General features: G+C 53.2%; 1 protein-coding gene across 3 annotated transcripts in view; it reads right to left on the bottom strand.

Annotated features, from left to right (window-relative positions):
* Window positions 1–21,065, bottom strand: part of KLHL29 (kelch like family member 29) — a 311,668-nt gene that overhangs the window by 47,643 nt on the left and 242,960 nt on the right. For all 3 annotated transcript variants that reach the window (XM_058682644.1, XM_058682643.1, XM_058682645.1), the window contains exons 4-5: window positions 14,663–14,804; window positions 11,657–12,169 (exon numbers count right to left, since the gene is read on the bottom strand). In XM_058682644.1, the coding sequence (XP_058538627.1) occupies window positions 11,657–12,169; window positions 14,663–14,804 (655 nt within the window). The remainder of the gene's footprint in view (window positions 1–11,656; window positions 12,170–14,662; window positions 14,805–21,065) is intronic.

Genomic DNA, 21,065 nt, shown 5'->3' with positions numbered 1-21,065 from the left:
GTCTCCATGCACAACTGTCTTAAAGGGCTTTTTGGCTAAGAGAGGCCAGTCTAGCTGGGCGGAGGAACGCAAATGTCTTTGTGAGACAGATACGTCTAAACTGGCAATGCCATTGTCCGCCCCTTCTACTGGGGGCCCCAGTGCCTCTTGGTCTTTCCCCTTCACCCGCCCTCACTTCCCTCTTCCTCTGGTTGGTTCTTTGCACAACTGGAGCACCTCCCCAGTCCCACAGCCGTTTCTTTCCCGCCAGCCTCTGCCATCTCGTGGCCTCCACAGAGCCGGCTCCCATCTGCCACCTCAACTTCCTCTCGGCAGGGAGGCACCATTCTTTTCCGGCCTCAGAATAGTTCCCTGAAGTCAGCGCTGACTTCTCACTGCCTTCTTGCACAGAAATCTTTTCCAAGAGGTGCCGGGGTCCAGAAGAGGGACAGATGGTCCCTTTCTTTTTATAACACGGCAAGTCTTTTGAAGTGAAGAGCTATGAACACAAGTTTTGCCTTCAGCAGATGTTCTGTGGGCACAACAAATACCACTTTGTGTTCTTCAGCAACTGTGAGCAGTGTTAACTGGGGAGGAGACTGAAATTGGGCAGAGCATCGGTGGAGCATATTCAGGGGGCCCAGGGGCCATGGCGTGAAGGTCCCTGTTCAATCTCAGTCAGGCTGACTGCAGACTTGTGTTTCTGCTCAGCCAGTTCCAGGTCTAGGCTTCCTAGAAACCGTGTCTGCTCACCTTCCCCAAGCCCAGGGACCACCCAGCCGCACTTCCACCCGTGCAGGGGCCACCTGTGAAGGGCTGACGGCCGAGCTGTGTTCGTGTGCACCTCTTCCAGCTAATCCTGAGGCTGGGTCGAAAGCTGCGGGCTGGGGTGAATACTATTCGAGATTTGTGGTTGCATTTTATCACTTTCTCCCTTGAGCACTACGGGGTTGTCCAGTCCCCATGGCTGTACTAGGCTGATCTGGGGACTTTGCAAAGGACAAGAATGGTTGGCCAGGCATGACATCTGCTGAGCTCCTAAGGAGCTGAAGGCTGTCTAGATGTCAGAAGCCAGTTCCCAGGGCTCTGCCCTGGTGGCTCCTCGGGCATCGGTGACAGGGGTACCAGGCGTCAGTCAGTTAACTACTTTGAAGTGGCCGTGCTGCTGTTTGGTGGATTTCAAGAATTGTGTTCATTTAAAAGGGCATAAGCTCAACTAATAGACCTCATTAACTTCAAAGATATATCATTTTTGCACGGAATTGGCTCCTTCATAGGATGGCTGGCTCCATTAACTTTGTTGCATTGGCAATACTTTGTATAAGGTGTGGGAGATGCTGCGGCAGCAAAGAATCTCCGGGGCTGCCCGATCCCAAGCTCCAGTGGCATCCGTGGTGGCCGAAGCCCTGTCTGAAGTCCCTTCCGAGGGTCCAAAGTCCCTCACGGGTTTACTTGAGGAATTAAGTCCACTCACTCACTCATTAAGTCCGTCTGTCACACGGTACTTTTAGAGATGAGGAAAGAAGCCAAGAGTCACCAATTTATGTTGAGAAATATCAGACACGTGATCCTAGGAGATGTAAGACAGCCACTGTGACCCATCTTTAGCCCAGACATGCTAAGTGACAAGCTAGGGAAGCTAGAAGGTGTGGTGTAGTGGGAGGGGAATGGGTGTCACAGGCAGGAGGTTTTCATCCTGACCCCCGTTCCCCCTCTGCCACTTACATCTGGGCAAGCGTCTTATCTGAGCCTTGGTTTTCCCTCTGTGAATCCACCTCCTAGGGCAGCTGCAAGGGTTACATAAATGCAGAGTGAATGTACAATGAATATAAAACATCCACTCCACGTCCTTCCGAAAGACAAGGCTGCATCTGCTGGCACTGATTGCCGCTCCCACTCCCCAGCTGTGCTCTCCCGAGCAACTCCTCACCTTCTCTGTTGGTGAGAATTTACTCCTGAACAATAACTCATCCCCCCCTCCACCTCCTCACACCCCTTCATACCACTACCATGAATATGAGAGTGGGATAGTGCCTTAAAGATTATTTAGGACCTCCCCCATTTTGCAGGTAGGGAACTGAGGTTCAGAGGTGTCACTAAGATTTCACACTGCCCCAGGAAACTGTCTCTAGAAAAATCCCCTGTGAAACCATCCCCACTCAAGTGTCCTGTGTAATTACTTCATCTGGTGCTAGGAGTTCTTTACCTGGAAACCTTCTCTGTCCCTGCAAACCAAAAGCCACATGGAGACAGGACCCATTGGGCCAAGCTGCTCTGGGTCACGCCCATGGGGCACACGTTGCCAGGCTGCTGTGATCAGAGCGGTACATCCCACAGGAGCACAGTGCTCGTGCCAGCAGCTCCACCAGGCATGAATGCGAGGAAGAGTAGGGACCAGACACCCACGTACATATGAGGGTGGGGGGCAAGTCATAAGTGGTACCATGTAGGCAATGGCTCTGGGAGTGTGGTTTGACTGGGGAGGAGACAGTGTCCAGAAAGAAGATGACAAGGACAAACTCTAACTCCATTTGCCAACCAGACTGACATGTACCCTGTTATGGACTGAATTGTGCCCCCCACCCCTCACCATTCGTATTTCGAAGCCCTACTCCCAAAGAGACTGTATTTGGAGATAGGGCCTCTAAGAAGTTAAATGAGGTCATGAGGGTGGGACTCTAATCCAATATGACTCTAATCCATATAAGACAAGGAAGAGACACCAGGAGTGCTTGTCCAGGGAAAGGCCATGTCACAGCAAGAAGATGGCCATCTATAAGCCAAGGAGAGATGCCCCACCAGAAACCCACCTTGCTGGCAGCCTGATCTTGGACTTCCAGCCTCCAGAACTGTGAGGAAACAGATGTCTGTTGTTTAAGTTGTCCAGTGTGTGGTGTTCTCTTATGGAAGCCCTGACACACTAATATATAGCCCATGATGTTGGTCCCACAGGAAGTGGTGAAAAACAGATGTGTGTTTGCCTGGGATGTGTGTAGATGTGGGTCTGAGACGCAGAGCAATGGCAACATTGAGAAGTCACTTGGAAGAGAGGAGGAAAAGGCAGTGAGAGGCCAGTGGGCAAAACCAGAAAGTTCACGACGCTGTGCTAGGTCATCCAAAAGGCTCCTGGGAGAGCTAGAAAGTAAAACAGGGCATTTTCTTGGTGATGTACTGATGAACACTTGGGCTTCCCTTTAAGACACATTATTTTAAAGAAAGAGAGTTACACTATGAAAATAGGCAATGGCAACCATTTCAACAGATAGCAAACTTCTGGCCATTATTTTTCTTTAAGCAATGTACACAATGTTTTCTGTTCCTCACATGCTTCTGTTATTTTGACCTTTTATGTTTCTAGGATAGTAAGTGTGCTCTTGAATGTAAGGTAATTTCAACCAAAGCCAGTGTTCCGCCATGTTTTGTGTGTATGGTTTGGGGTGCTATGCCCTCCCCATCACGTGGGGACAGACGGCAGGTGTGCCATAGCTTTGCCAAGCACTCCTCCTTTGAAAACTCATTCCCAACCTAAAAAACTGAAAAATGTTAAGGATCAGCCTGACAGGACATGCCTTTCCTAGCAAAGACAGCACATATTAGATGTTTGCACAGTGATTAGGCAACAGGAAACTTGCCACTAACCTGTCTTGATAGGAGAGAGAAAGGTTTACAAAGAATTTCTGGACCTCGAGGCACACCATGATTTCCCAGTCAGGTGTTAATGGCCCTCAAGGGTTTCCTACCTGGATCACAGCCCCTGAAGGCCAAGGGGGGGTCTTCACTTTACAAGGCCAAAGTGGCCTTCTAAGACCAGAATGACTTGACCTTCACCAGAATGAGTTGAACTTGCAAGACCCAAATGGCTGACAAAATGGACTCTTGCCCAAGATCAGGGATCCTTATCCAGCCATCACTAACTGGGCAAGTAAAGCAGAGAAGCTGGAGGAAAGTCCAGGCTTCCTAAACTTTGGGGACCAAGGGGTCAGGGACTAGACTTGGGTCCTTAAGTTTAAATCACTAGCTGAACCTGTATCAAATCAGGACAGGCCCGATGAACCATTTGATTAGAAGTGTCTGTGTGTGTGTGTCGCTCTATGACAGAAATCATACGATTTCTTGAGAAATCATAATTCTGTGTCACTGACACTTAAACATTCTTCCCTAAGATGTGGCCTCTGTAGAACTACTTCCCTTCTGTCTCCTCCCCTCCATCATTCTGACTGCCTTTGAAGGCCCAGTCTACACTGACCTCTCTTTTCCAGCCCCTATGGTTTTTACTGCTGGCTCCCCCTGGACTCTGCAAGTGGGGATGCAGCCTTCTCCGGGGAGACCGCCATCCCTCCCAGCACCTGCCACAGTGTCTGGATGGAACACAGTAGGCATCCCCACAGGGCCTCATGTTCAGTAGGAGCAGAGATCGATATGGGGCATGGAGCTAGCACATTCCATATTATCTTTTGAGTGGGAGAAGCTAAGTGTGGCTCTCGCACAGTTGGTGACTAATACTATACACATTACTTGCTCAATAAATGCTTGGTGGTGCAGCAGGGAAGGAGGTGACATGACTCAAGCCCCTCAGGGGCTTCTTCATGTCAGTGATCTAGAACATAGTGGTCATCCCTGCTGGTATCTGCGTGGGCTTGCGACTGGGGTAGCTGGTTTCCTACTGTGGGTCACTGCCATTTCCTGAAGCCCCTGGAAAGGAAATGTTCCCTCCCTTTGCTCTAATCTGAAGAGCCCTCTAATTCCCATGGTGTCTTGACTCTGCTGTCCCTGCCTGTCAACAGTTAGGGCCAGGGCAGGATTTCCGATCTCAAAGATGCTCAGCAGAGATTTGGGGCTGAAAGTCCATATGCTATTTCCAGCTCTGTGTACTCAGCTCAGTGAGGAGGGGGCCCCCATGCACCTTGCTCTAACTGTGTCCTGTTGAGCAGAGCGTCTCTGAGAGGATTGCACAGAGGCTGGGGTCCTGGGGTCACCTCCTGCTCCAAGAATGACATGGTTTCTGGGTGGTCTAGCGGCCTTTGCTGCATCTTTCTGCTTGCCTGGTTCACTCATCATCAAATGATCCGTTAACACAACAGTTAAGCCCTGGACAACCTTCCAATTAATGATTAACAAACCTCAGGAGGATGGAGCCCTGTGAAGGGGAGGAGGGCTTTCTGAGGCAGGGCTGGGGCAGGTACTGCCCAAGCGAGGAGGAAAGACCTCGTGTAGACAAAGTGTCAAATTCCACAGGCTCTGAGACACATAAGTTTTGAGTGAGGGTGTGTGTGTTGGGGTGGGGGGCAGCCTAGAAAGGGGAAAAATTGGGTTGAGGGTCATGTCAATCAGATCTGGGAGATTATTTTGAGCAACCTTGCTTTAGAAACAATGGCGGGCCTGAGCTAAAGGTGTGCCAGACAATGTTTCTCCTCCAGGATTCTTTACAGTAGTGCTGGTAATAACAACAGCTAGCATAAATGTGGGTTTACTATGTGCCAGGCACTGTGTTAAGACTTTGCATACATTATTAAGTCCTTAAAACACGTCTGTGAAGATGGCACTATGATTATCTCCATGTTACCGATAAGGAAACTGAGGCTCAGAGACACCAGTGTTCTAGCACAGTTTCACTGTGGGTTAGTGGTAGTGGAATTGGAATTCTACCCGAGCAGTCTGGTGCAGAACCCAGGCTCCTGGCCACCCTCCACGCTGCTAGCCACGTGCTCATAACCCACTCCCTCCCTTGCATCCCTCCTTGGTTGGTCTGCGGGAGGACATAATTCTGTTTGTCCCACCTACTGATCTGGCCCTGGAGGAGGACCCATGCTGGGAGTCTGGCACCCTGATATCAAGCTGAGTCTCACAGGATGCTGAGATCCCCTGAGGGCAGACAGGAGAAGCCCTCAGAAGACAGACAGCTCCTGGAATTAGGGGGAAGGTGTCAGCAACAGCCGGGTTCCTTCTGGTTGTTATGGCAATGTGGAGGGCTGTAAAATGTTACATCGCGGGAAGGCAGTTTCTTCTGTCCAAAGTGGACCCCTAGGAACTAGGTGCTTCAGACATCACGGTGTTGACGCAATCTCCCAAGACTCCCAAGGCAACCTGGTCTTTGGCTTTCTCACGTTACCCTGGGCGCCTAAAAGGCCACAGCACTGAAGAGTGGTCCTGGCACCAGTAGTGAAGATAATAGTAGCAAAGACTTTCACAGTGATTACGACATGCTAGGCGCTATTCACAAGGGCTTTATGTAAAATAACTCAATCCTCACAACAACTTCAAGAAGGATGTTCTATTATTATCCCCTTTTATAGATGAGGAAACTGAGGCAGAGTTTCAGATCGCATTTGCTCTGGGGCAAGCATCTGGGTGGAGGTGCTGGGGCACAGGAGGAACTTTGAAATAGATGGTCTTACGTTCCCAGCAGTGTGGGACAGGTATGGGGGCAGTGACCGGTTGCAGAATGAACTCTCACAGCGGCACTTTCCTGTGTGCTGGGGTAACCAACCTGCATTCACCACACAGAGGGAGGAGGCAGCTGGTGAGAAGTCAGAACCTCAGTGCTGACTTGCAGCCCAGTGCTCTGTGCCTTCTTTCATCTAACCCTTCTTAAGCGTCTCTCGGCACCAGGCACCGGCTGGGATACTGGGGGTGGAACGGGAATGGGAGGGATTCTTGCGGCCCCCACCCCAGTGCCTGGCAGTCTAGCTGGCAGAATGATGCAGGAGCAGGGTAACTGTTGCAGGCACGCGGCCAAGCCCAGAGCACAGCTGGAAGGGAGACAACCCTGGGCTTAGAGTGACTTTGGGGCAGCCTGTGAGCGGAACGGCAGAGATGAAGGTAGAGGGGGCAAGGGGCCGGACCCTGAGGCACCAAGTGAAGGGTCGGGCACTGTCCTGAAAGGAACAGGGGCTGTTGGAGGCATTTGGCGGGGAGTGACAGGACCGGACTTGCGTTTTGCAAAGACCACGCTGGCTGGACCTTGGACCTGGCTGGGAGGGGATGCACTTGGGGCCGGGAGGCCGCCAGTGCAACCAGAGGTGATGGTGGCCTGAAAGGGGAGTGGTGGTGGGGATAGAGAGACGATAGATGCAGAGGCGGCAGAATCAAAGGTGTTTTTAGACTCGGTGCATAAGGGGGTTAAGGGCAGGTCAAGGACAACCATGGGCTTTGACTTTGAACTCCTGGATGGACTCATGATGTCATTTCTGAGACGGAGGCACAGGAAGAGCAGGCCTGTGGGAAGATGATTTCAGTTTGGACATTTTGTGCCTCTGTGCTAACCATGCGTGGGCAAACAGCTTTATCATGAATTCCCAGCTGCTTCTAGAATGTGTACTGAGCAGTGTGCCCTGGCATGTCAGAGGGTAGGGTCTGTGCTGGGCTCTACACTGGGGAGAGCAGGCCAGAATCCTCCTGCCAGGAAGGTGACGCATCCACTCCCTTTCAGGAATGGGGACACCGTGGTCCCACGGAGCTGCTCCACCAGGGGCTGCCAACCGGATGAACAAGCTTGGGTTTCTCCCATCTCCTCCGCGCTGGGGAGGGGGCTCTGATTCCCAGCCCTTCACTAGCTTCTCTCTAGACCCGGGCTCAGTGTTGACAGGAACGATGGTTTTCAGAGTTAAGAGGGCAAAGTACGATGTATGTTCATGTCCATGATCTCATTCAATCTTCCTCTATATCTGGTGAAGATGGTACTCCCATCCCATTTTAAAGATGAGGAAAAGGAGGCTCAGAGAGGTTAGGAGACTTGTCCCCGTCACACAGCTGTACACTATGCCTCAAAGTATCTTTACCAGATCCTGTCTTTGCCACTCATGGAGACAGGGTGGCTGCTGTCCAAGCAGAAGGCAGCATAGAGACAGAGCTCCACAGAGTGCGGGCTCAGGGGCAAGGATGAGAAGGGAAGAGGTGTGAAACCACAGGAAGGGGCTGTGCACGCCCCACAACATAGCTGCCTGGCCTTGGGAACCCTCGTGGCCCCTCACCCTAGGCCTACAAAATCGAAGGTCAGATGAGACAAGCCTCACCATTTCAGGTCAACCTGGATTTTGTTTTTTGGTTCAGAAGCAGGTAAGAACAGGTGCAACCTTGCTTCTCTCTCCTTGGACATGCAGGTAAGAAATATAATCACCTTTCTGCAGCTCAGCTCACCGCTAGTCTGGGGCTTTAAAAGGTCTCTGGCTACCCTGTTAGCCACCAAGAACCCTTTGTGGAAAAAGATAGTGGATGGAAAAAAATGACACCAATAGATTGTACCTGTGCTCTGACACAGCTGGGCTCACGTGCAGTGACATCAGACTTCGCTCATCTCACAAGGCCTGGCGTCGGCCACCAGCTCTGCCTTTGGATTGGTTCATGGTTTCCAATCCAACCAGACAAGGCCTCAGGTATTTTATAACAGAATTCAAATGGAACTAATTCTTTTTTCCTCCCTTATCACTTTGCACACATGAAATCTATTTTAATTAGTTTTCAATACATAATCTTTTTTTTTTTAAAGAATGAAATCCTATGGATTGTTCCCACCCCCAAATTGTTCTTAGAGAAAGAAAGATTTATCTTATAAGTTTCCTAAGAAAATCTATATGTGCTCAATGCATTTAAATAACACTCATTAACGCGAACTGCATGCAAGCTAGCTTCTCTAGTCACAGATGAGAGACAATCGCTTGACCTATTGCAAATCAAAAGGCATTTCTGCACCACCTTTATTTTTCAATTGGTTAAGTTTTAAATTAAAGTCCCAACGCCCTTTTTGGGAAGGCAGACTAACATAGCCCCAACAGAAATTTCAGCTCAGTCGATTGGAAGATAATTATAAGAAACAAAATGTGAAATTTTAAATCAGGGCACTAATGAAGTCTAAAAATACCGGTGGCCCATCCCTCTGGCTGGCGAGACCTGTTCCTCATGGAGGGGATCTCTCCATAATTACTCAACCCCGTGAGAGGCCAGGTTGTCATGTCAAACAATAGAGGAAAAATCGCGGGACTTTAATGAGCTAGATCTCAAGGAGCTCCATGGTGAATCTTATTATAATGCCGGGCAAGCTTTCAAACAGAGAACAGGAGAAAAGGAAAGTTCTTTTTTTTTTTTTTTTTCTTAAGTGGAGCTCTGACTAGTGTTGATGTCATCATGCAGTGCCTCCTGGTTCCCACTTGGAGCCAGCTGTCTGTCATTTAGGAGTGTGAAATCAATTGAGTTTTGGAGATGTAAAATCCCTAGGGGCAAAATTAAAAGTGACCCAAATCCAAACCCACATGGTCTTGTCAGGAATATGATTCTCACATGGCAAGTTTCAAAGATTTGGTTTCAAAATTCTGGTTTCTTATTTTAAAAAATATGCAGTTTGACATTAGATCTGACAGACAAATTATAGCTTTAGCAATAAAGGCTTTTAAGATTAGAAATGAAAAGAGAAATTACTTAAAAAAACAAACAAAAAAAAAACCGAACAACCCACCCAGGCTTGTGTTTGGAGACATTTGTACGTTCATGCTTCATTGTCTTTCTTCGCCACAGATATAAGGGGATAAGTCAGCTGATGAGGGCCGTAAATAGAGAAGTGAGTTGAATGTAATTTCTGGGGAAACCACCATCTCACTGGTGAACTATGGAAATCAGCGTGACAGATGGGTCACCGGTTGTTGTCGGCTAGAGCCGGAGTGGGCGAGGCGGGTCTCACTGGTCTACCGGAAGGCAGGGCTGTGGACACCTTCTAGGATTACCCCGCGCCTGGCTCTCAACTAGCACTGAATCTGCCCTAGAGGGGCTGGCAGAGCGAACCCCATTGGGGGCCGTCTCTCTTCTTCCTTCCTGTCTGTGGGCTTGGGTTCACCACAGAGGATGCTTCATGCCCTCTGGCCCCAAAAAGATGTTACAGGTGTGGTTCTGCAAATGGCCAGCTGGCCCAGTGTGCACAGGGGCCAGCAGGGGCCTGTCTCTACCACCTGTAACTTCCTGATCTTATGGGTTCAGGTGCCTGATGATGGATGCACCTGTGCCTGGCAACTTTGGGGAGGCAGATCCCAGTTCTGTGCTGAGCCCCAAACCGTGGACTTCAGACCCAACGGGGCCAGTTACCTTTCAGCCCAGAATAAGTCCTTTTCCTGGATGCATGTCTGAAACTTGGCAAATTGCCAAGACCTTTCATCAGCCCTAGGAGGCCTCTGGGGGTGGCGGCAATGCCCCCGTGGTTGGGGGAGGGAAGCCCACCCAGTGCCTTAGGCTTTGGCAGGAGCAGCCGGGATACCCAGTTCTCAATGTATCAGAGCTGGAAGCATACAAACTGGGAGTAAGTTTTTTTTTTTTCTTTTTAAAGGGAGAGAGAGCTTAACCAAAACAATTCAAACAAAAAATCAATTTAGTCAATTTTTTTTTAAAGATCTTAAACAAAGCAAGGGTTTACCAGAATTTAGATGTAATTTTCTATAATTTTGTCATTTAAAACTAGTGCTGATTTCCAAAACAAAGGCAGTTGGGGCGCAATCAGATTGGGAATTAAACCCAATGGAGATCTAGACACGGCTTTGTTGTTGGGATGCTTGACGAGGTCTGAAAATTGCTCAAAAGGATAAAGAGAGAGATGCATGAGAGCAGGCAGGAAAGAAGGGCTAGTGGGAGTCGTTCTCTGCGAAGAGGCAGGGACCCCTGCCAGGCTACCTCCAGGAGCTGTTAGCAAGGAGAATGAGAGGTTGTGCCCAAAGGTCCACACTTCCTAGAACCATCTACTGTCCCCTTTCTAAGAGGCCTGTGTGCCCCAGCAGGGAGACTGCCCACCATATGCCCTCTTGCCTGCAACTGGGTCCAGGCCTGGCTGCCTCCCCTCCCCACTCAGCAAGAGAGGGGCCTGGCTGTCTGGAGCTCTAAGGGATAGTGAGCAAGTCTGGGGCAGATGCACCCCACCAGCCTAACATCTGTGGCCCCCGGTCCTCCTGCCCCCTTCCGCATTCCGGCTGGATAGATAGATCCCTCGGTCAGACGTCAGGAGCGATGCTCTTTGTTGTAACCCTATGGCTGGGGGCTCATCTGCAGGCTCTGTTCTCAAAGATCTGCCTTGAAAACAGGAGGTGCTCTTTCCCGGACCCTCACAGAGCCACCCTTGAGTCCTTGAAACAAAATAATCCAAGTGGCTCAGGATGGTCTGTGAGTGTCTCTTGGGGAGACATTCCTTTCACCTAACATCTAGGGAGCTGCTCTCATCCAATGGCACAGCACACAGGGCGCCTTTCTAGGGAAGGACACAGTTCACATCCTGACTGTTCTCATGGGTGGAAAATGCCCCACAAAAGACTGTTCCATGGAACCCTAAGAGGAGCAGATGATTCCTGCTCATTCCACACTTGGCCTGGCTTTGGGGTGAAAGGTGAGAATGGCCTAAGGCTTGGGCTAGAGGCAGAAGGACCCTGGACTTGGCAGGCTCTCCCCTCCCTCCCTCTCCTTGCCCGCCCACATGTCCTCGCCTAGCTTGTCCTTCCCTCCTCCACTTTCCCCTCTGCCTCCTCTGTCTGAGGCCGGACTGTCTTGGGCAAGGGGAGGCCCCACTACTGCTTCTGGGTTGGGTGAGGCCAGTGAGGGATCTGCTGGAGAGCTCAGGATGCCAGGAACACACTCCTGTCTGCGCTGTGTCGTGGTGACCACTCAGGGAGGCACAGGTGTGGGCACACGGGAGCATGTGAGCAGTGGGACTTACCTTTGGGGTGCCCAGGGTCGGTGAACTCATACTTCCCCACGCCAATTGTCCGCAGCATCTGCAGCCCATGGGCCGAGTCAGTCGTGGGGGGCCCATTGGTGGCAGGGGCACCGCTGGGGAGGGTGGCAGACGGCTGGGCTGGTGCTGGTGGAGGCAGCAGGGGCCCTGCCATGTGGCCGTTGCCCACGGCAGTGGGTCCCGGACGGGCCACCTGCCCCACGCCAGGCAGTGTGGACATGGCCAGGGGCTGTGGGCTGGCGTACAGGGCCTGGGCCGGCATGTTGACCACCACGCTACTCAGTGGCTGAGAGGGTGGCTGTGGGAGCGAGTAGTGGCCTGGCATCAGCGGGAGCTGGGGCCCCACGTGGGGAGGCAGTGAGGGGGTCACCCCAATGACTGGGGCCTGGACGTTCACAGCCGGGCTGAAGGTAGGAGGCTGGGCCACTCCATAGGAGTGTGCGATCAGGGCAGGCTGGTTCCCGGCGGCCACCGTGGTCACCCATGGCCCTGTGCCTGCAAGGGAGACAGAAGAGAGGTCATCTGCCGGATACACATTCACTCGATAAACACCGACTGTCCCAGGCCCTGGGCTGGGTGGTAAGGTCACCGAGGTGGACAAGACACCTGCATCCAGGACCCCCCAGATGAAAAATCTGTGATTACGGTAGCATTGGGGTACATGAGCAGATGGTCGTGGAGGCTCAGAGGGGGAGCACAATCTACACAGAGGCAAAAACACAGAGAGAAAAAAGCAGAGTCCTTCAAAGAATTCTCGGTTCAAATCTTTGGCTCTGCCATTCATTAGCCAGGAGCCCTGGGCAAGTTGCTTTTCTTCTCTGAGCCTCATTCTTCCCATCTGTCAAATGGAACCAGCAACACCTACCTCAGAGGTCTCCTGGGAAAAATTGAATGAGGGAAATGTATTTGGGGGAAAAAAAAACCTAGCAGAGTGGCTGGTATGTGTTAAATGTTCCATAAATGTTGGTGTTTTTCCTTCCTTTCTGGAGAATAGCTGTCTGGAGGAGGTGGGGAGAAAGCTAGATTGTGAAGATAGTAGGTGTTTCCTGTGCAAGGCGAGAACACCAGAGCCTGGAGCTGTGCAAGAGCCCTGTGGTGCAGGAAGGGGGAGCAGGAGGTGGGGGCAGTAGGGGAAGGCTGGCAGCGGCTGTTTTCCACTGCCTTGCTGGGGGACCAGGCTTTCTCCTAAGCAGCCTCTGCATGGCCAACCCTGGGGGAAACAACAGAAATGCATTTTGGCCCTTAAAGATATTTTGACTGAACAAGGGGGTCCAGACACACGTCCTGAGACTTGATACAAGATTCGACACCGGCTGTGCCCAGGTCAGGCAGAGCAGGGCCAGGTTCCCCTGAGCTGCGCAGACATTGAGGTGACCCAAGTGGGCTTGTGAGTGAAGCCAGAAGATACTGTGACAAGGGAGGGCAGTCTGGGTCACCTCTGACCGAATGAGTGTGGGGTTAGGTCTCCATCACCCAAATGCCACCTTGGTTTTCATGATGCCACTGGAGTGGCAGTGTAGACTGGGGGCAGGGAGTCTGAGGAAGAGAGTGGGGGACAGGGAGCCACTCAGGACCCCTAGTTCCAGAGGCTAGAAGGGGAGCTGGGAGCTCTCTGACAGAAAACTAGAAACTGGAAAATGTTGGTGAAGCAGTGCCAGCAAGATTCTAGAACAGGCTGCGAAGGGGGATTGTCCCCAAGCCTGAAGACGGTATCACTGTGAGCTAGGCTGCTGTCTTAAGGACAAGGCATGCCATCCTAAGGTCCCTTCTCTCCAGGATTAGCCACGGAGCCTGGAACAAGGCACCAGAGCTTCGGAACACAGCTCGTGACTTCTCTGACAACTCTGGTGAAGGTATGAGATGCTGGGCCATGGTGGTGAGTGACTTATGAGCAGGTGATTGGCTCAGAGGATGCTGGGGACCGGAAGGAGGTCTCTAGTGATGTGGACCGAGTCCTGCTCATCACTTTTACCAATGATTTGGATGATGATAGGGAAGATATCAGCACCAACTCTGCAGGTGGCATACTGGGAAGGTTAGGCACAGGTCAGCAATAAAAGCTGGAATCAAGAGTCATATGGGAAGATACTGACAGGGACTTGCCCTTGAGTCCCCATACCCCTCTGCCTAAGGTAGACTGAGAGAAGATGGACAGGGGTCAGGGTTACTGCCTCGACAGTCTTGGGGTCTGACTGGTGACAGCACATGTCTGTGGCTAGCAGCAAATCAGAGGTGATCTAAGACTGCAGTGGTCAAAGTGGAGGGGCTGAATGAAGGGGTGCAGGTCATAGCACGTGTGGGTTCTTTGCGTGGGGCTCTGGCACCGATGGAGGCAGAGGGAGAGGTCATTCTCTGGAGGGCAAAGGAACTGGCCGCCACGGGCTCTGGAGTGTGGCTGAAGGGCCAAGGGTGTTTATCCCGCAGAAGACTTGGAGGGGGGATGGGTGGGTGTCAGATATCTGTAGGGCTGTGGGGTGAACACGGATGTGTCCTGTGTATCCTAAGGGGAGGTCTGGGACCGATGGGAGATAACAGGGAAGGCTTTTGTCATGGTCAGGGCTGACCAAAGAAGGCTTGGGGGGACGTAGGAGGTGGGGAGCCCCCGGCCCCAGGGGGGGTGGAGCATCCCACTTCTCACGTAACCATTGGCAAGGCAAAGCCTCCCTGGAAGGTGTGACTGGAGAAGTGGGCGAATCAGAGTCCTGAGGTTTGGGAATGACTATTCAAAATAACACAAAGCAGATTCAAAGTCGCTCCTGGGATGTCAGTCTTACTTCCTCAGCCTCCCCAAAGCTTTCTCGAGTAGCAGAGAAAGCGGCAGAGACGCAGCTACTGCCCAGGCTGTACAGCGTCCCGACCCCCATGCAGGTGTGGGCTGCCGCAGGCCCATGGGCCAGGGCCTGCTGAGGAGTCACAACATCCAGGAAGCCTCCACACCCCGCTCCCAGCCTCCACGTGGGAGTCTCTGGCTGCCGGCCAAGTACACACCTGGATTGTCGCTCTCCCTCATCTGTTTGGAGGGCGGCTCATCAGTGTCCCAGGGCGTGGACTGATTGATGGGCGTCTGCCCCCACCGGATGCTGGTCGTGAGTCCCTGGGACTGACTATCCGCTTTGGAGATGCCGGGAGCCTGGGGAGAAGCAGAGCAGGGGGATGAGCATGGCCTGGCGTGGGCTGCTGCCCTGGGGGCCCGTCCCCTGAGCACTACTCCTGCTGCCTGAGCCACAAGGCCACACCCAGGGCCACCTGGGATATGCAGGCACTTTGGGTAAACTCCCGCCCCCAGGAACACCCAATCCAGTGCCCCCCCCGCCCCCACCAGCTGACACCCTCTGTGACCACCCAGTCCACCTGAACTATCATAAAGGAAAGCGTTCTGTGCTGTGAGATGTGAAGTCCCCCAGGCCATTGGATTGTTAATAAACTGCAACATTTATGGGCATGTGCTGAATACCAGCTGTGTCCTCAGTCTAGGCTCAGTGCCACCACGTGTCTTGGCCTTCTGACATGTGAGAGGACGGCTTTCCAAAGCACCACCATTGGGCCCCATATCAGCCACTGGGCCCCCCAATATGCCAGTCCATGGAGGAGGCGTGGGGGGTGGGGTGGGGACTGAGGCTCATGGGAGGACAGCTCGGAGCAGGGAGCATCTTCCCTGGGACCCTCTTTGTTGTGAGAAGGAGACAGGCTCTCCGTTTCAGGATCTCATTCTCTAATTTAGATATTTAGATTAATGAGAAAATGAACCCCAGGCTGAAGACAAACATTAGCACTGCATTGGTCTCTGAGCTACTGCCTTGATGGAATATTATATAGTCATTAAAAATCATGTTTACTAAAATGCATAATGAGATGGCAAAATGCTTACACTATCATGTTAAATGAGAAAAGCAGGACATAAAGTGACACAAATATAAGCTCATATGTAAAGCAATATGTGCAGGAGAGAAAAAAACAAAATGTTAGCAGAGGTGTTATTCTTGGTGACAGGAACATGGGTAACTTCTATTCTCTTGTCTATACCTTTCTGTATTTGCCAAATTTTCTACCAGGGCCATGGCTGTTGTAATAAGCCAGAAAAGAAGAAGGAGAAGGAGGAGGAGCAAGAGCAGGAGGAGGAGGGAGGGGGGAAGTTGGAGGAAAAGGGAGAAGAGGGAAGGGGAGGAGGGGGGGAAGAGGGCAAGAAGGTGGAGGAGAGGGGGAGGAGAAGGGGGAGGGGAGGGGGAGGAGAAGGAGGAGGAGGAGAAGGAGGAGGAGGGGGAGAAGGGAGAGGGGAAGAGGGGGAGGGTGACAGGGAGGAGGGGTAGGAGGGGAAGGAGGACAAGAAGAAGGAGAAGAAGGAGGAGGAGGAGAAGAGGGAAGAGAAAGAGGAGGAGGAGGAGGAAGAGGAAGAGCAAAAGGGGGAGGAGATGGAGGAAAGGGGAAGGGGGAGTAGGGGGAGGGGAAGGGGGAGGGGAGAGGAGGAGGAGGAGGAGGAGAAGAAGGAGCAGGAGGGGAGGAGTGGGAGAAGGAAGAGAAGGAGGAGGAGGGGAAGGAGGAGCAGGAGGGGAGGAGGAGAGGGAGGAGCAGGAGGGTGAGGTGGAGGAGGGGAAGGGGGGTGCAGGAGGGGGAGGAGGGGAAGAAATCCAAAAGCAAGTTGGAAAGCCTGGGACTGGGATAACTGGGGTGTGTGTGGGGGTGTGAGTCTCAGCAGAGGTGGTTTCTGGAAATTTTTGCAGTTCCCCGGAGTGCAGCCAGAGCCCAACCAGGTTTGGGGTGAAGGATGTGGTGGGGTGGGGGGCAGAGATAGCTGTGCACCAGGGACAGTCACAGAAGCTCCAAGAGGCCACGAGGGGCATCTGTGGGCTTCTCTTTGGGGAAGGCCGTGGTCTTCGTGACTTCTCACAGAAGCTGACCCATTGTCCCAGCGGTGGGGGGGGGGGGGGGGCATCGCCCTCACTGGGCCTCTCTGAGCAGCTGGAACAGCCGGCACGGGCGGATGGAGGGGATGGCCATGGCTGACAGCACTTATTGGGTCTTTGATGCACAATGCCTAGGACAAACAGCACCTGCTTGGGGCTGGGAGGAGCCGTATCCCATTAGGACCTGTAGGCTGCACTGAGCTAATTGCATTAGGCTGCACTTTATCTCTGGCCTGCATTTCAGAAGCTTTGCTTCTGTGAACAGAGCAGGAAACAAAGGGAAAGAGTGAATCTCCTGAGGAAAGAACAATTCAATGGACAAGTTTCCTTCTCAGAGGCCCTGCCCCATTTCTGTCTGTGGGACAGACGGGAGCTTGGTTGGGGTTGGCTGTGATGGCGGGGGTGGGGGTGGAGGGGGGGAAGGGAGGGGGGGGAGTTCCATCAGGAACTCATGGAACAGAAGTGTGGCTTCTCTAAACAGCTTTCCAGTGTGCCCTGTCTGCAAGCCTCCTCTGCATTCCCAGGTTCCCCTGGGTGCTAGGGGGCTCAGAGGTGCAGAGGTGGCTTCCTGTAACCGGCGGCATCCGAAAGGGAAGGAGCCTGTGCCTTGTCCTATTCAGGGCCCTGGGTAGGGGTGAAGTTTGAGTGGTGACACTCCAGCCTCCTGGGGCACCCTCCTTCACTGACAATGCAGAGACCCGACCTGCCAGTAGGGGGCGCTGCAGCCCCTCTCTGCTGCACCCTGGCAGGTGGGCAGGGGATGTGGTTCCCGGAGGCTTCTCAGGCCAGAGGTAGGTGTGGTTTTCAGGGTCCTCCCACCCTTGCCATTTCTTCCCTGCTGAATCAGAATCCGTGCCCCCAACCTGGTGCTTTGACAGGGTAGGGAAGGGCTCTGGAAACTTGGAGGTTCTGGTCCGGGGCCCTTACATCAGACATTGCCACCAGGAGACGGGGTGGGGGTCTCCTCCTCCAGAGTGGGTAACCAGATTCTGAACTCTAAAACTTCAGGAGTTCCTGTTTCTGCCCTAAAATTGGGGGTGGGGTCCTGGACTTGAAAAACCGCACACTTTTTCAAGGGCTTAGTCCCTTGGCTCTAAGACACTCCTGCCAGGTCGTTCACTTGTGCATTTGCTGGTTAGTTGGTGTGTTCAGTAAACAAGCACTGGGCCGCTGCTCAGTGCTCGCCCAAGGCCCTGGAGATGAGATGACTGAGACTCAGCCCCTGCTTCCTGCCAGGCCCAGCCCCAGGCCCCAGGGGACATGATGACTGAGGCTCAGCCCTGCCCTCAGGTGGCTGCTGCCTGGGGAGCACAGCCCTCAGCTGTGCAAACTGCACCCCGTTAGCCTCCAGAAGGAAGCCGGGTGCAGGGGGGCGCCCCGAGTGGCCGGGTCGGGGCAGATAACTTGGTAAGGGCCCAACAGGCCTGCTGTGTCTGTCATGAATAGTACAAGCAAATTCTTATGTACAAGAAAGCCGTTCTGCTGTGAGAAGGAAAACAGGGTCTCTCTTTTTCCTTCAAGAAAGATAAATAAGGCCACTCATTCTAATCGGCCCAAGCAACTTCTGAAGCTATGAGCAAGTCACAGCTCAGAAACTTCTATTTATTTCTTTAAAACAATGAAATGAACATTCCTTTCTCTACTCCCTCCAGAAAAAAAACTGGACACGCTTGTGCACTTTGCCAGGCGCCTGGGCGCCCAGGTCAGGGAGGAATGTTGTAGCCGGGGATGTGAGTCAGCTTGGCCAGGCCAGAGCCCTTCCTCCTGCAAGGGGCTCCAGGCCCAAAGTAAACACATAGTCCCCAGATTCTGGAGTCTTCTGGGGCATCGTGTGCAGGTCCATGGCTCCAGCTCTGAACTCAGCTCCTGTTAAGACTTTCTCCCTTGGTCCAGAGTCCCCAAAGGTCCGTGACTCCACTAAAGGCTTTCCAGGTCTCTCCCACCCTGAGCAGGCTGCCCAAGTTCCCCTTCTTGCCAGGGGGTTGCCAGCACAAGAATGCCACAGAACTCCCCCTGCCCCCCCAGGAGAACAGCTCAGGCCAGGGGAGGAAGGCAGGGCTGAGGGAGCCCCCTCCCACTGCATCATCTGGGTTATCAGCAAAGCCACCCAGACATCTGGCCTTTTGCCAGTGTTCCTGGCCATGCTTCTGCTCCCTGATATGATGACACTGGGCAGAGAGAGGCAGATGAGGAGAGCCCTCCTCCTGCCTGGTGCTGTGGAGTGGCCCTGCCTGCCCATCACCGGGCTGGGCAGGCTTCTCTCTGCTTCCCTCTAATGAGATGCTAATAGGATGCATCATTAACGCAGCAGCTTTTAAACCCCGAGCTCTTGTAAATTTTCAAAGGTCACATTTTTACGGCAGCTGACAGCATCCTGCTTCTTTCAGCGACTGAAGAACACTAAAGACCCCGATGCTTTATGGAGGAAGCTCTCTGTGAGGCGGCAGCACGGGCTGAGGCACCTGCTGGTCCGGGGGCTGGGAACTTCCACCCTGCGACAAGACTCACAGGGCCCCTGGGTTGTGCTCTGCTGGCTTGGGGAGAACCAGTTACACATCGCCACAGAGCCGCCCCCGGGGGCTCTGCTCTGTTTAGGGGAAGGAGTGCACAATGCAAAGATGCTTGGTAGAGGGGGTTGGGGGCACCATGGGCTCACCAGGCGGTTCACCCACGAGGCTGTGACCGCCCAGAGGGGCTACTTTCTGCTTGTTTGTCCACCCAGAGGAAGTACCTTTTTCTACTTTGCACAAAGGTGCCATGTAAGTGAGCAGCATCCCAGGTGGTCAGGAAGATTTGAAAGATGATGGGATGGAGCTCGGCCGGGGCCCTCACATGCCCGCTTGTTCTTGGACCCACGTGTTGTGCACACGACAGTCGCAGTCTCTGCACACTGCCTTGCGGGGTGAGGTGTACTGATCCTGTACTGGCGAGCCAGCTCCGCGAGAACACGCACCCGGCACAGCGCTCGGCCTGTCGTGGGGCCCAGGGAGTGAATGAAGAGGCTGTGTCTCTGAGCTACGGTGTTGGCCAATAATAGGAGCATCCGGTACTGTTGCAAGGGCTACGTGAGTGCACGGAGTGTGCTCCAGAAGAGCGAGCCACATCACGGAACAGAGATGTGAAAGGGCTCCGTGCACTTGGGACACGTGAATCAATGAGTTCCCCTTACTGGGGAGATGAGGTTCCAGACTGTGGGGCCTTGTGTGTTGGGCCCCCCAATGTCATTGCCTTGAATGCTGCCACGGGCTGCTCGGAGGCCTAGTGCCTGCCTCCCCTGGCTCCCTCCCACGTGCCTGAGTGGGGTGCAAGTACTGAGGTTGGTGCCTCCCTCTGTGGGGCTGGGGGATTGCCTGGAGAAGCCAGGGCTCAGCCCCTTCCTCTCTGCGCCTGAAGAGGTCAGAAGAGGGTGAATCAATGGACTCTGGAAGTCAGGGAGTGCTTCCCGGAGGAAGGGAGCTGGCACTGCGCCACAAAAGCCAGGCAGATTCACTAAGGGAGATGGATTCAGGCCAAAGTCGCTACCAAGGACCTTACAGCAACTAGCATGTTTCCAGCCTGGATACATTTGACAGAGTCAGGCTCCAGAGTCCACTTCGGGGTTCAAGTGGCCTCCTCTGGGGGGACTGACAATGCCACCGCCCATGTCCATCTCCTGCAGACTGGAACCTGCGAGCCTTGACATTCTTGTCACTTGTGTGGTGCTGATGGGGCTGGCGGGGACGGCCTTCTGCTGAGCGTCACTGAGCACAGCTGGCCCCTTCCCTCACAGCAGCGAGCCTCCTCCCCTCCAGGGAGCCTGGAGTCCCCCAGCCCTCATCTCACCAGTGTCCACTGGTGCTCCTGGCCTAGAGTGATAGCCAAGCTTAGCTCCTGCCCTCGAGACATCTACACCAGCAGGATGGGGTAGGTCTGCACCAGGGACCCATGAGGACGACATAGGCTGGGAGAGTGGCCGCAAGGAACACACCCAAGATGCTATGACACTATGCCAGCTGGGGGCCAAGCCTTTTAAGGGATTCTCAGCCTCTTCCTGGGTCTCTCGGATCCCCTAGTCAGAGGAATACCACCACGTGACTCTAGTCAACACCACGGAAGCAGCAGATGGTCCGGCCAAGACCTGTCAGAGTTTCTGTGCACAAATTTGTGAGATACTATGAACCATCGTTTAAAGCCACTGCAGGGCGGTGGGGGTGGGGGTGTGTGGAAACATACACAGTCTACTGTGTATATTGCAAAATAGCAAAAGACCAAAAAGTCATCTGTGTGTTGCTGTTGACATACATACGCATATGTATCCTCTGTGTTCTAGAGAGGATGCTCCCAGCAAGACTACAGTGGGGACTGTAATTCCATACATGCTGAAGCTAAAGCTGGGGTAGCCTCTCCCCAGGCACACCCCAGGCTGGGTGGTGGGGAGAGGGGGCCTTGGGTGAAACCGACAAGCCACGGGGAGGACAACAGGGTGGGCAACCTGGGGCTGACTGTGCTCT

This window comes from Neofelis nebulosa, chromosome 9 (assembly GCF_028018385.1).
Source record: "Neofelis nebulosa isolate mNeoNeb1 chromosome 9, mNeoNeb1.pri, whole genome shotgun sequence".
NCBI classification, from domain to species: domain Eukaryota; kingdom Metazoa; phylum Chordata; class Mammalia; order Carnivora; family Felidae; genus Neofelis; species Neofelis nebulosa.
This window is presented reverse-complemented; position numbering and strand designations above follow the sequence as displayed.